Source organism: Pseudophryne corroboree, chromosome 2 (assembly GCF_028390025.1).
Source record: "Pseudophryne corroboree isolate aPseCor3 chromosome 2, aPseCor3.hap2, whole genome shotgun sequence".
Taxonomy (NCBI): Eukaryota; Metazoa; Chordata; class Amphibia; order Anura; family Myobatrachidae; genus Pseudophryne; species Pseudophryne corroboree.
The window spans coordinates 969,163,644-969,177,581 of NC_086445.1; the positions used below are offsets into that span (position 1 = coordinate 969,163,644).

The 13,938-nt window shown below is 38.9% G+C and overlaps 1 protein-coding gene across 1 annotated transcript in view; it reads right to left on the minus strand.

Moving 5' to 3' along the window:
* The window catches only part of TMPRSS15 (transmembrane serine protease 15), a 220,963-nt gene extending 208,124 nt beyond the window's left edge, over positions 1-12,839 (minus strand). Inside the window, exons 1-3 of the mRNA XM_063953710.1 lie at positions 12,713-12,839; positions 12,346-12,471; positions 6,978-7,118 (exon numbers count right to left, since the gene is read on the minus strand). Coding sequence (XP_063809780.1) covers positions 6,978-7,118; positions 12,346-12,471; positions 12,713-12,839 — 394 coding nt within the window. The remainder of the gene's footprint in view (positions 1-6,977; positions 7,119-12,345; positions 12,472-12,712) is intronic.
* Between the last annotated feature and the right edge of the window lie 1,099 nt (positions 12,840-13,938).

Below are 13,938 nucleotides of genomic sequence, written 5' to 3' on the forward strand. Positions count from 1 at the left end.
TCCTCTTTTTGCAAATTCACATAGTCCTACTCAAGGCTGCAAGAATGGGGAGTTTCTCCACTTTTGATGACAGACATAGTAGAAGGAATGCCTTTCTTAAGAAATGGGATGATCCCATGGGGACTAATTTAGAGTCCAAGAATGATTTGTTGAAAAACGAGTTTTATAAGTTGGAGGATCTAATGAGATCAGAGACCAAGCAGTGGCTTGACAGTATCAATTTACAGAAATATATTGATAAAAATATGATTCCCAGAGGTCTCAGACTCTTCAAGCCCTCTATCTTTAACGGAGATAGAGAGTTTGAAGAGAAATGGGAGAAAATATTGGATAAATGCTCTATGAATCTGATGGAAGTGGTAATTGCATATAGAGACCGGAAAGTTAAAGAAATTGAAATAGAAATTGAATCCCTTAAAACCAAATTAGAACCCCAGAGTAATACAAAGGAATATAAGGAGAGGGACTTACTAGTCATGGAAAGGGTTACAAAATTTGAACAAACAGTTGTAGATAACAAATGTAAAAAATTCCAGAGAGACTTGGAGGATTACAATACTGGACAGGTGAGGAGCTATAGAAACAAAAATAGAGAAAGGATTAGATCCATAGCATATACCTCCAAAAGGGCTCCCTCAAATAGGGGATGGGACCAACAAAGAATTTCTGAGAGATACCCACCACGCTATGAAGAGACAAATAGGGATAAGAGGAAAGTTTCCAATAACACACTAGAAAGGAACACAAATACTAGACCGGCACAATTAGGTGCGGGTCAATTGTCTGAACTAGGAGCAAGACCTAGAGAACAGAGATCAGATCCCCAACATGACTCTCAGAAAAACTCCGAGGTTTTTTTAGAACAAAGATACGAAAGACGTCATGGGTCCCCGAAAAGAACAGAGTGGGAAAGAAAAACATCAAAAAGAGGAAGATCCAGAAGTATAGAGGGTGCAGAGGGGGGAAAAAGAAGACAACCAAGGGGTTGGGATTAAAGGATCAGACAACTCTTACCCCAACTAATGTATATAATCTTTCTAATAAACAGTTTTCTACCAGTGAAAAATCCCTTTTGGCCAAAGGACTCAAATTTGCCCCTACGAGCACCCCGAATATCTTCAATTTGTTTGTTGAGCTGAATAGATTCGTCCGCACTTTGTGCAGAAAACGATATTTTATTCAACGCAATATGCAACAACAAAAAGAAGAAGGTATGGCCATCACCCTAGATTCAGGTGATGACCTAGCTTTGGAGATGCTAAATTCCCTTTTGGATAACAGCATCAATTCCGAAGAAAAGAACGACATGAAGAAAATTTATGACATTAAAAAGGGTGACTTTAGGCGCAAATCTGAGTTCTATCCTCTCACTTACAAGAGTCCCATGGTTGAGTGTTTTTACAAAACAACACTTGAGGACTTTAGGAATCTATGTCAACATAACAAACCCTCCATTGGTAAGAGGATAAATACCAATCTTACCAGATGGGAGAGAAAAGCCCTACGTGACCTTACCAAAGATACTTCTTTGGTCTTTAGGGAGGCAGACAAGGGGGGAGGTCTGGTGGTGCAGAGTAGAGAAGAATATTTAATTGAAGCTCATAGACAACTAAACAATACCAAATTTTATAAGATTCTTGATTTCGATCCCACATCACAATATTTGAGACAATTACACACCCTACTGGATGAAGCCCTGGCCGATGGAGTCATATCCAGGGAGGAATATCATTTTTTGTTTATTAAATACCCCACAATTCCGATCTATTATCACCTCCCCAAAATACATAAATCACTGTTGTCACCCCCGGGGCGTCCGATTATTTCTGGTGTGGGGTCTCTGTCTTCAAATCTTTCTTTTTATGTGGACTCTTTCTTACAACCTCGTGTCTCTACCTTGAGGTCACACATTAAAGATACCACTCACTTTTTACAACTAATAAAGGACTTTGTGTGGAAAGACACTTTTGCGTTTCTGACTCTAGATGTACAGAGCCTTTATACTAATATCCCACACGATCTTGGTCGAGATGCAATATTAGCTAGATTGAAAGCTGATGGTGACCTCTCGGAGAGACACGGGAAGTTTTTGGTGGATGCTATTTCTTTTATACTTCAACACAATTACTTTTTGTTTATGGATAAATATTATCTTCAGGTTATGGGGACGGCCATGGGGACGAGATTTGCGCCGAGTTATGCCAACCTATACATGGGACTCTTTGAGGACACCCATGTGTGGGGGGGCGGCTTCGGCGCGAGTCTCGTCCTCTATGGCCGCTACATTGATGACCTTTTTATTATTTGGGATGGGGATCTATCTTCTGCACAGTCATTTGTTTCTAGTTTGAATTCTAATCACTTTAATCTACAGTTCACATTCTCCTATCACCCACTTACCACTAACTTCCTGGATGTGACTCTAGAAGCCAGGGATAACAAAATTTACACCTCCAATTACAACAAGGAGGTGGATACACACTCTTACCTGCACTACCAGAGCGCCCATTATCCCCCTTGGAAGAAGAACATTCCAAGAGGCCAATTAATGCGATTACGACGTAATTGTACTGAAAAATCTAAGTTTTTGGAACAGGCGGACTCTATGGTGAGGATCTTTGGTGAAAGGGGTTATCCCCATGCACCATTGAAGAAAGCCCTTAGAGAAGTTTCTGATTTAGAGAGGGAGACTTTATTTAGACATAATAAATCAGCAACTGAAAAAATGGACCTGAAGGATAAACCGGATAGCTTGGCCTTTATCTCCACATTTAATAATGAGAGTATGCAGATCAAAAAGATCGTCTGCAAAAATTTCAGTATCTTAAATCAGGATAAATTACTTAGGAACCAACTACCGTTAAAACCTAAATTTATTTTTAAAAAGAATAAATCACTCAAAAATATACTTGCTCCTAGTTTTATTAGGAAAATCCCTACCCAACAGTTTACAGAGGAGAACTGGCTGACATCCAAACCCAAAGGGTTCTTTAGATGTGGTGCTACTAGGTGTACGACCTGCAAACATATGTATAAAAAAACAACACAACTCCACGTTAAAGATGGGGAGAATTATGAACTCTTGAGTTTCATGAATTGCAACTCAACCTATATTATTTATCTTCTCTCCTGTGGATGTGATTTAAGATATGTGGGTCGTACAACTAGAAGCATTAAAATCCGCTTCATGGAGCACCGCCGTAATATTATTAAAAAAGTTTCCACACATAGTGTCTCTCGACACTTCAGAGATCAACATGGTGGTGACCCTAGTTCACTTCATCTAACAGCAATTGAACAGGTAGATTTAACAAAGAGGGGAGGGGATAGATATAACACCTTATGCAAACAAGAGCTGTACTGGATGTTCAAACTAGATACGATATTTCCAAATGGATTAAATGAAACAGTGGAACTCAATACAGTGTTATGATCATCTTCCCCCCCCCCACCTTTTTTCAAATATTCTAAACTATGCATCCTTGCTGTTGGTATCCTTTTTTCTTTTTGAGTTTTTTTTCTCTTCCCTCTTCCCCTCTTTTTGTACCTCCCTACCACCTCTTCCCTTCCCCTATGGTCTTCTCCTTTTTCCTATTTTCCTTTTTCACCCTTTCCCTTTCTTCCTTCATTCTTCTTTTTAATTTTCTATACCCTTGTTTTTATTTCTACAGTTTTGAATTTTTCTGTTTATAATATGTTTCTTATACTAAGACGGATAATTTAGAATCAACTTTGCAAGAAATGATTCTCAATACAGAAATTATATTTGTCTTAATAAGAATGTATACAGTTTGGTGATTTGATGTATCACCCCCCTTTTTTCAGTCCAATATTTATAACTTTATTGGATTAAGTATGTTTTTTTGTTTTTTTCTTTTTTTGTGTATTATTTTTCACATTATATTGTGTTTTTTATAAAAACGTATATTCTTTGTTTGAACAGAAACATCTCAAACATATTATATTATATTATTTTCGGATTTAGATACTCTAAATATACCAAACTAATGGGTTACCAATATAATATGCTGTTATCCATTTATTGGATTTTAGATACATTGTTTCTGTGGTTGGCATAATGGCTGTCAGATTCGCGGGGACATTAATGTATGCAACACCACAAACTAGTATATTTGGGCCGCTTGGCGGAAACAGAAAATAACTGACACTGACGCGTTGCCTGGACAACCAGAATGACATCCCCCACGTCACGTCATACGCGCCTAAGCGCGGCCTAATGACGCGACGGAGAGAACCCGATCGCGTCACTGCACGTGATCGGACACTTCCAGATGACGCGACGAGACGCGACCCGTTCGCGTCATCCCCACCGCACCGCTGATTATCATGGGATCTATTTCAGGTGAGAGCCTCTGGGACTCCATAGGGCCATTAATAAAATGAGACATGGATCCACCCTTTGACTAATAGCTCATACAACTACCTCCAGGGATTGTGACCCCCGGTTTTTAGATATACCCTATATACAAACGGTCATGTGACCACACGATATATAATGAAATAAGAGAAATAACCACAGTATTAAACTAATTTTAGTATGTTCTATAGGTACTAATGTGTGATTTTAATTTAGTTTTATCTGTCTGTCATAATTTGGTCATATCATGAGATGAGTTGATTGATTCCAATCTGTTATGCAAATGAGCAGCCATATTGTTTGGGTATATAAACCCCTTCTCACAGCCCAGTCAGCACCTTGAAAAAGTTGTGTGATCACAACGAAACGCGTTGGTGTGAGCTGCTCTCCTGCTAAACTCCCTGGACCTATGGAAATCTGGAGATACAGGACCTGAACCAAGTCCCCCACGGAACCTCTTGGACCTCTGCTTGGAGGTAAAACCTCTTCAATTGAGGAATTTCACAGTTTATCCACTGCACCAAGGAACTGCAATACTGCGGAGTGCTGTACCGCTTAATTATCCTTGATCACCTGTGGTAACTATTAACAACGGACTATCCTATCACTATTATTGGATACAGAAGGGGACTATTTACATAGGAACAGGTCCTATCTTATATTTACAAGTGCAGCTGAATGAGTCTGGGAGTTGTGCAATATACCCTTTATAGGGAACAACATCATCGTACGATTTATATGTACACAGTTACTGCTTAGTATATTATATTTTACCTTTTTTCTTGTGTAAATTCCATGGATGTTTTTAGATTTTATATGCATTAAATATGATTGCTTATTGATCATCTCATCTCATCTATGACCATTTTGCGCTAAATATTCTTTTTATGGCTATGCATATAGCCTGTGCAGCTAAACTCCAGATTGCTAAATCATGGAAACTTCCCACCCCTCCAACCCGTCCTGAACTTATGAATCGTGTTTGGTTTTTAGCGAAGATGGAACACCTTTCCTCCTTGATGAACAACACAGTGGATAAATTCCACAGCGTTTGGACACCGTGGTATGCTAAATTTCAAGTAGTTCTCCCAGGTCTCTCCTAGTTCACCCTACCCTTTTTCCTCACCTTTCTTTTCTCCCGACTCGCTCTCCCCTCGTCTGTGGTTTGTTTTTGCTCTTTTACTCTTTATTTCTCTCTACTCTTTTCTCTCCTCAATTTTCATTATCATCCCTGCTTCTTTTTCCCTCTGACTGTCTTTGTAATTTCCTACAAGCCCTCCCAAGGGTTCCACCGGTTGGCCCTTCGGAATATTCTTTCTTATTTTTTATTTTTGTTCCTAATTCTTGATTGTTTTTGGGTTTGTTTAAAAAAAAATAGAGACAAATTCATGCACTTAATTTTCTAGTCTATGTACTTCAACATGTTAATTTACCCTCTCACCTCTTCTGTTTTATGTTGCTGTTATTCTAGTTTTCTTGTGCTCTGATTATGTCAATTACCTCCATTTGTCATTGTTTTTCTCTTGTCAATAAAACTTTGTGACTTAAACAAAAATTCTCCCCAATATTTAATACAAACAAACCATTTTGTATTAATAAAATTAATAGTTTTATTTTATATCTGGACTTATGTTACGCAACATATCTTATTGCTCATATTCAATAAAAAAACACCTTTTTGGTGCATTACCACTTTTAAATAACTAAAATAATTAAAATGGCACCCTGAAGTATAGTATCTGACATGCGTTCCCGCTTTTCTAACCAAATCCCGGATTACTGCTTCTGTTTTTTAATAAAGTTTAAAAAAGAAAAAAAAAAAGGCGACACCAGGACTATTAGCACCGTCCTTGACAAAAGGCTATGGCCAGAAACGCGTTGGAGTGTGCTACTGCATCATCGGCAACCGATAGTAACATCATCGCTAAGCACTGAATAGTTCTGATCAGGAAAAGATCGAGGGAACCAGCCAGACAAAGGAGAGCATGGAAACTAAGAGGTAGGCAGCTATAGGGACAGACTAGACAGCCAGCCTCTTTATTAACCTGCACCAGATACCAAACTTAAATTGGAACGCTACAAACACTTATCAGAGACTGCAAAAAATCTCTGAAAAGAGCTTAAACATTAATTGTCTTGTTAAGCTTTTTATTTCCACAGGTAATGCATCTTTTACACACTTTTATATTTACTTTTTGTATATAACAAGCGCTCTGTTTTTATCCCAAAACTATTATTTTCAGAGCAGCTAATTATCTAATTAACTATAGCACAGTTTTTCCACTTCTTTTACTGAGATTTTCAAACAGGAGTTTATTAAACTCCACAGTTTGAACCATGTTCTTAGAAGGGTTACAAATTCAGCAAATCCGAAACTGATGGAAATTAGCCTTAAACCCGAAATTTCTAAACAAAACATGCTTCAAATCGCCATCTCTTTTATCCATGTTCAGAATGCATAATAAATGTTTTGGAAGGCAACCTGCAGACAATGAACAGTGATTGCAAACCCTCTAGTGTCTGTAAGATTTGCAGATTCACAAGATAAAAACAAATTCTTACATTTAAAAGAGAAGAGAGCAAAATAGGTTTTACTAACCAGGCATGCCAAGGCGATGACCAGCTGTAAAGTTAGCAAGAAATCCACTCGCTGCCATAGTCGAGTCAGAAGTAAAATACACGGTTATCTGATTGGTTTTGGAAAAGACATCTGGCACTTGATTACTGCCCGTATAAACAGCTAAAGATAAAGATATTCAACAATAAGTAACTTCTATTGCATTAGAGTCATACAGCTTCCAAAGTAGCTTGCATTGTAAAGGGTTAAATGAATAGCGAATTAGTGTTGTCTTTGTATTACATTGTATAACAACTTTAGAGGGACTGTCCTTGGAACAATCATGACCATTTAGTTATAACCTACCCCTCATCCACCTTATACACTTAGTATGACACTTTGGAAGTGTCCATCAAAAAGACTGCAATACTAAACAAGCTCCATAAACAGTAACTGCTCAGTGACAAAGGGGATACGGTCATTAGGTTGACCACAGGTAAGTAGAAAGTCATTAGGTCGACCATTATTGGTCGACATACATTAGTTCGACATGGTCACTAGGTTGACATGTACTAGGTCAACATAAAAAAGGTCGACATGCATTTTTCATTTTTTTCCCATTTTCTTAACTTTTTCATTCTTTACAATCCACATGGACTACGATTGGGATGCGAGGGGATATGGTGCACTAATTGGGGATCCCCGTCACTTTACGAAGAGAATGACACCAAAAAAGTAAAAAAAAAATCAAACTTTTTCCATGTCAACCTTGTTCATGTTGACCTAATGACCATGTCGACCTATTGACCATGTCAACAAATAGTGGTCAACCTAATGACTGTCGACCTAAGTGTGGTCGACCTAATGACGCATACCCTAATAGAGGACTGAGGGGTAGATTTTTTAAATTCGGTGAAGTGATAAAGTGGAAGTTGATAAAGGACCAGCCAATCAGGTTTTAACTTCCATGTCACAGGCTAGGTTAGAAAAAATGACAGTTAGGAGCTGATTGGCTGGTCCTTTATCACCTTCCACTTTATCACTTCAGCGAGCTTAATAAATCTGCCCCTGAATTCTTTAGGTACTGTACAGTATTTAAAAACTTTTCCTATCTGTTTCATTAACAGCTGAACACCAAGAAGTAACTTTGCCCCTGGACAAATCATGGTGCAATGCAAGCAGTGAAAATACACTTATTTAAAAAAAAAAATTATATATATATTTTTATTGAAGCAATAAGTGATACTGTACAACAAGCAAAATAAATAATACAGAACAAAATGCAATAAAACATTAAAACTAGGGCACAACATGTCTGATTAGGCATGGAAACCTAAATTAAGCTACACAGGAAGATCTAGATATACAGGTTGAGTATCCCTTATCCAAAATGCTTGGGACCAGAAGTATTTTGGATATAGGATTTTTCCGTATTTTGGAATAATTGCATACCATAATGAGATATCATGGCGATGGGACCTAAATCTAAGCACAGAATGCATTTACGTTTCATATACACCTTATATACACAGCCTGAAGGTAATTTTAGCCAATATTTTTAATAACTTTGTGCATTAAACAAAGTGTGTGTACATTCACACAATTCATTTATGTTTCATGTATACCTTATGCACACAGCCTGAAGGTCATTTAATACAATATTATTAATAACTTTGTGTATGAAACAAAGTTTGTTTACATTGTGCCATCAGAAAACAAAGATTTCACTATCTCACTCTCACTCCAAAAATTCCGTATTTCGGAATATTCCGTATTTCAGAATATTTGGATATGGGATACTCAACCTGTACTGTATTTTTTTGCAGGCTGGGTAAATAATTCTGCTTTTGCATGTAGCCCAAAAATGTTGGACTGCTTTATTTTCACATTGCAATTTAGATTTGATTTTGGACACACCCCTCTCACACCTGAATCTTCTTGGCCACCTTTGCAGGTGCTTTCTGTGACCTTTGCAGTTTTGTTTTACTGTGACTATTGCAAGTGGTTTGCAAAACTTAAATACCCAAAGCACAGTCTTCTACACATTTGTACCTTACCCCCATTACTGTATTTAGCTACTTGGAAAGTTTTATGAAACATCTCTTAGGCGGGAGCACTACATACAGATGTAGTCACGATCATCTAGCCTGCGACTTGTTGCGATCCATATACTTTAATGTAGCCGACTGCAGGTGCGACTAGTCGCAGTTTGGTGTAATAAGTCACACCCATGGCAAATGTGCCCATGCGGCCGTGTCACAGACTGGATGAGCATGGCTACATCTGTACTCTTTCCAGCACAATGCACTGTTGTTACTTTCGCACTCTCACTGGACAAGTATTCCCTGGTTGTGTGGGACAATATAACCAGATAAAATGGGGATTAGTGTCATAGCTGCCCAGCCAATACCAAACTACAATAAAGTCCCAAGCATACCTCAAGTAGAACGGAGACTCTCAAATGGGCCACATTCAAATGAGCTCTTAACCAGTTAATAAAATGTGACCATCTTTACACTGCAGTCTGGGTTGTATAATCACATAGGGGTCTTTACTAAGCCTTGGGTGGAGATAAAGTGGATGGAGTTAAAGTACCAGCCAACCAGCTCCTGTCATATTCAAACCCAGCCTGTGACATGGCAGTTAGAAGCTGAATGGCGGGAACTTTATCTCCATCCAAGAGCAATTGCAGTGTTCTAGGTCGAGCTAAGCTTGCTTAAAGCTATATGCCACCTAAAAGAATGAACATGTTTTTAGGCTGTATAGCTAGTGTTTTTCTGTGAGTTTGTTCTAAGTGAGTATGCAGATTTATAGCATAATGTAGTAAGAGATGTCTATTAGTTATTTCTACATGTGACAACGGTAAGCAAAATGACTAATCTTTTCATATACAACCATAAACATTTAATCAGAAGTACTGTTTTTAGTTAGGTAATGCTTGTATACTTAAAGTATTTCTATAAACTGTTTATACATTTTATTTAAATGGTTTATGTTTTTAATACAACTGTACAAACAAGGCAATGGCAACCAGTGTTGCAACATAAAAATAAGTAAATTAAAAATATGAACTGTAGGGGATTTAGTTATCTTCTCTATATTAAGAATGTTGACAGACAGAAGGGGCACAGCAATATATTGAACCAGACATGCCAACACACTAGTACTGCAATGTAAAGGTTTATTACTTTTGACTTTACAAAAAACACGATGCTTACCAATGTCTCCCTTCTGCTTGTCAAATTTAAGAATGTCAAGAAATCAAAGAGAAATCAACTGGAGTATTACCGCAAGAAATTAAAAAGGTTACATGCACTCATCATATAGTTATTATGGAATTGTTTGGAAAGAAAAAGAGTAAGGGAAAGAAGAGAGAAGAGAGAAGTGGAGCTAAACTCGGGCTATTGCTGGACAGCAAAGGAGGTCAGTGTAGGTAAAAAAGATGACAATAGAAACCATTTTAATCAGTATAAGAATGAGATGGTGAACAATGTTAGAACAGAAGATCCAACTGTCTACTAGAAGACAGAAGGAGGATGATTTATGGAAGTAGTGCCATAGACACCATGGCTATAAGTGGGTCTGTCTAGAGCCTTGAGTAGGAACATACATTTTTAGCAGTGGGAAGCTTGGTTACTTTAGTAATGAGATCTGCAAAATCATCCCAGAAGGTCTTTTTTTTTTTGGGCAGGACCACCAGACATGAATAATGGAGAACCATACCCTGTAATATCTCCAACAATGTGGGAGATGGCAGAACTGAAACTTATGTACTCTGGTGGGGACAAGGTATACTTTGTATACATTTAATTTTTATTCATGTGGAATATTCTTTCCCAACAGTGGACCATGAGTCCTTGTCCGGGGAAGGATACAGATCTGCTTACCTCTAGGACTCATATCTAGGACTGTGGGATTGCTTAGAAGAACGGAGGATATTATAAGGGACCAAGATCATGCTTTTTGAAGAGTATCTGCTGTAGCAAGGATTCAAAGAAATTCTAATTAAGGAGAGTCACTGTGCAAGCCAGAGAGGTGAAAAAGTGTTGAAGTTAAAGGTATAAGACTTGCTGACCAAAAGTCAAATTTAGATTGTATGTCAGGCAGAGACATTCTCTAACTCTAGCCTAATGCCCTTGTGAATTCAAGGAAAGGAGCACACACAGCAGTGGCCAGTGGTTAAATTAAGATGATCCTAAAAAGGGGTATGAGAGGCAGGATAGGAAAGCAAAGTAGCTAGTGCAATAATCCCAAATGCAACATGTCATATGAAGCACCCGGTACTGTACTCTATAGTTAACAGGGACCTGCATTTGTTTGGTACCACAAGTAAGGAGATCAGGAAGGTCAGCTTACATACAGTATATATATATATATATATATATATATACAGTATACATAGCAGGGCCGGTTCAAGGGCGCAGAGCGCCCCGGGCAGGAAAGGGGCGTGGCCTAATACAGGGGGCGTGGTGAGTCACGCCCCCTGTACATTGAAAGCGCCGCTTGAATGCTGAGCGGTGCGCGATGACGTCATCGCGCACCGCACAGCAAAAGGTCCTCTCCACGAAGAGAAACTAGACGCTATGCGTCTAGTTCCCTTCGTGGAGAGGACCTTTGCTGTGCGGTGCGCGATGACGTCATCGCGCACCGCTCAGCAGTTACTCTCCACGAAGGGAAACTAGACGCATAGCGTCTAGTTCCCTTCACAGGAGGCGCCGAGGACGGGGACGGCAGCGGGCAGCGGAGGCGGACGGGGGACACAGCGGGCAGCAGTGGCGGATCTTGCCACGGTGCGGCGCCCTCCGGATGGCGCCAGCGCCCTCCGGAAGGCGGCGCCCTGGGCAAAAGTCCTGCTTGCCTGTGGCAAGAACCGCCACTGATACATAGACAGTATGCACTGTATATATATATATAAAAAAATACTATACCGCAATGTGACAGATAAATAGTAAAATATATAAAGAATGGAAACATTTCGTATTAGTCTTCTTAGGTTAGTCCTTTACACTTTATTCACTACTGGGACTTGCTGGGTCAAAAGGTGACATAAACATGAACATTCTCCATTTTCTGATGCTATTACTTGCTGTGTTAACATGCAATGCACCACTAGACTTCCAGGTTATCTAGGAGCCTTACATCTTCTGAATGATAATTTTCCAACATGCCTCTTCTAAAGATTGAACAAATCAAAGGAGCAGTGAACTCTGTGACCTGCTTTTTATGAGTTGAAGTTCAGCCGCCAACTCTGCACTTCAGTGTCTGGTGGTTTCCTTCAGTTCTTCATCAGTGACAGCGTGAAATCTAGCAACTGACTGTTACTTTGCAATAATTCATAGCACTCAGAAGAAACCTACTGTATAAAACAAAGCTTTCGAAACCAAGATCTCAGCATATAAGGGATACTTGCCCAGCAACAATGAATCTGATCCTTTACCATCTCTTACTTCCACAACATCATATATATTCTCTAGATCAAACTCCTGGAAATGCAGCTGGATATTGCTTCCTATAGCAGCGTTCAGATACCATATACCTAAGAGAAGAGATACAAATTACAGTGGAAAACTAGCAATAATAATAATTAACAATAATTATTTATTTCAGTTTTACTTTTGTCCTTTTATTGGATACAACTAACAGCTGCGTAATTGTTACGTGTTGGTAAGCCAATGTGATCTGAATCTTGCTTAATTCATAAAAATATATACATTTTATTTTCTAGATTTATGAAAAGAGATCTTGCTCTCAGTAAGAAGATTTTCTACTTTGCATACCCCATTCACTAACTGTATTTACCTGAATGAGTGAAACTCTTACCCAATCAGATACACTCATTGGGTGGTATTCAAATGATATATCACACCCAATTTCCTTTCTAAAGTGATCACTGTGATAGCGCATACCGTGGCCATAGTAATCAGGTTTAATTCTATAAACGGTTGGGCGCCTCGCTAAACCCGGCTGAACCAAGCTGAAATGCTGATACCACACCCTTCAGCAGAAACAGAACAAGTGTGGCAGGGGGTGAAAAGAATTGAATACTGCCCTATGATTGCCTAAAGATATGAGTTTTTGCTTCCCTAGTGCACAGGATAGAGTGGGTGGGTGGTGTTTCCCCCCCCCCCACACACACTTTTTTTGGGGGAAGGGGGGTCCTAATTGTACTACTTTGACCAAGAGAGAAACAACTGTTTTAATGAAGAAGCATCTCATGCATGCTAGGATTTGTCATTCCAAACCAGCTGGAGAATCACAAGTTGCCTCACCCTACACTATTGGGGCAAGTCAGTTTTGCCCATTTACTAACACATTCAAGTGTGATGGGTAGGGTCCCAAAAGCTAGACTGTGGGCATTTGCTCTGCCCAGTCCCCCATCATAAGTGTACAGTAGATGGTAGATCTTCCCATAATTAGACTTGGGGGCACTAATGTTTTAGATTCCACATTGCCTCATGAGGAACTGGCAGTGCTATCAGCACTAAGGGGGAGATTTATCAAAGCCGGAGAGAGATATATAGAACCATTCAATCAGCTCCTAACTGGCATGTTACAGGCTGTAGGTACTTGATCTCTCTCCTCTTTATTACTCTTGAGTTTGGGGCCATTATTCTTTCACTTTTATGCTACTTCCATGGGGATGGGTAAGATTCCAGTCAGTAAGAAGGTTCAAAGGATAAGTGGCCTCAGCATTCCTGAAGCAGATAATGAAACCGGCCTCCTATAGGTTATAAGGAGCTTGTATCTAGTCACATCAGCTTTATAAAAAAAAGAGCTACAAATCAAATGTCTGTTCTTACTGAGCGCTTACAAGACATTTTAAGTTGGTCTCAACCATACGTTGGTAAGGCATTTTATTGCAGTTTAGTAAATGGACTCAATAGTATTAAAGTAATTACAGTGTTTTCTTTTGTGTTTGAACAATTTATACAAATACAAAAACTTTCTTTCTTATTTATTTATTTATTATTTATTTATTTATTAACAGTTTCTTATATCTGCA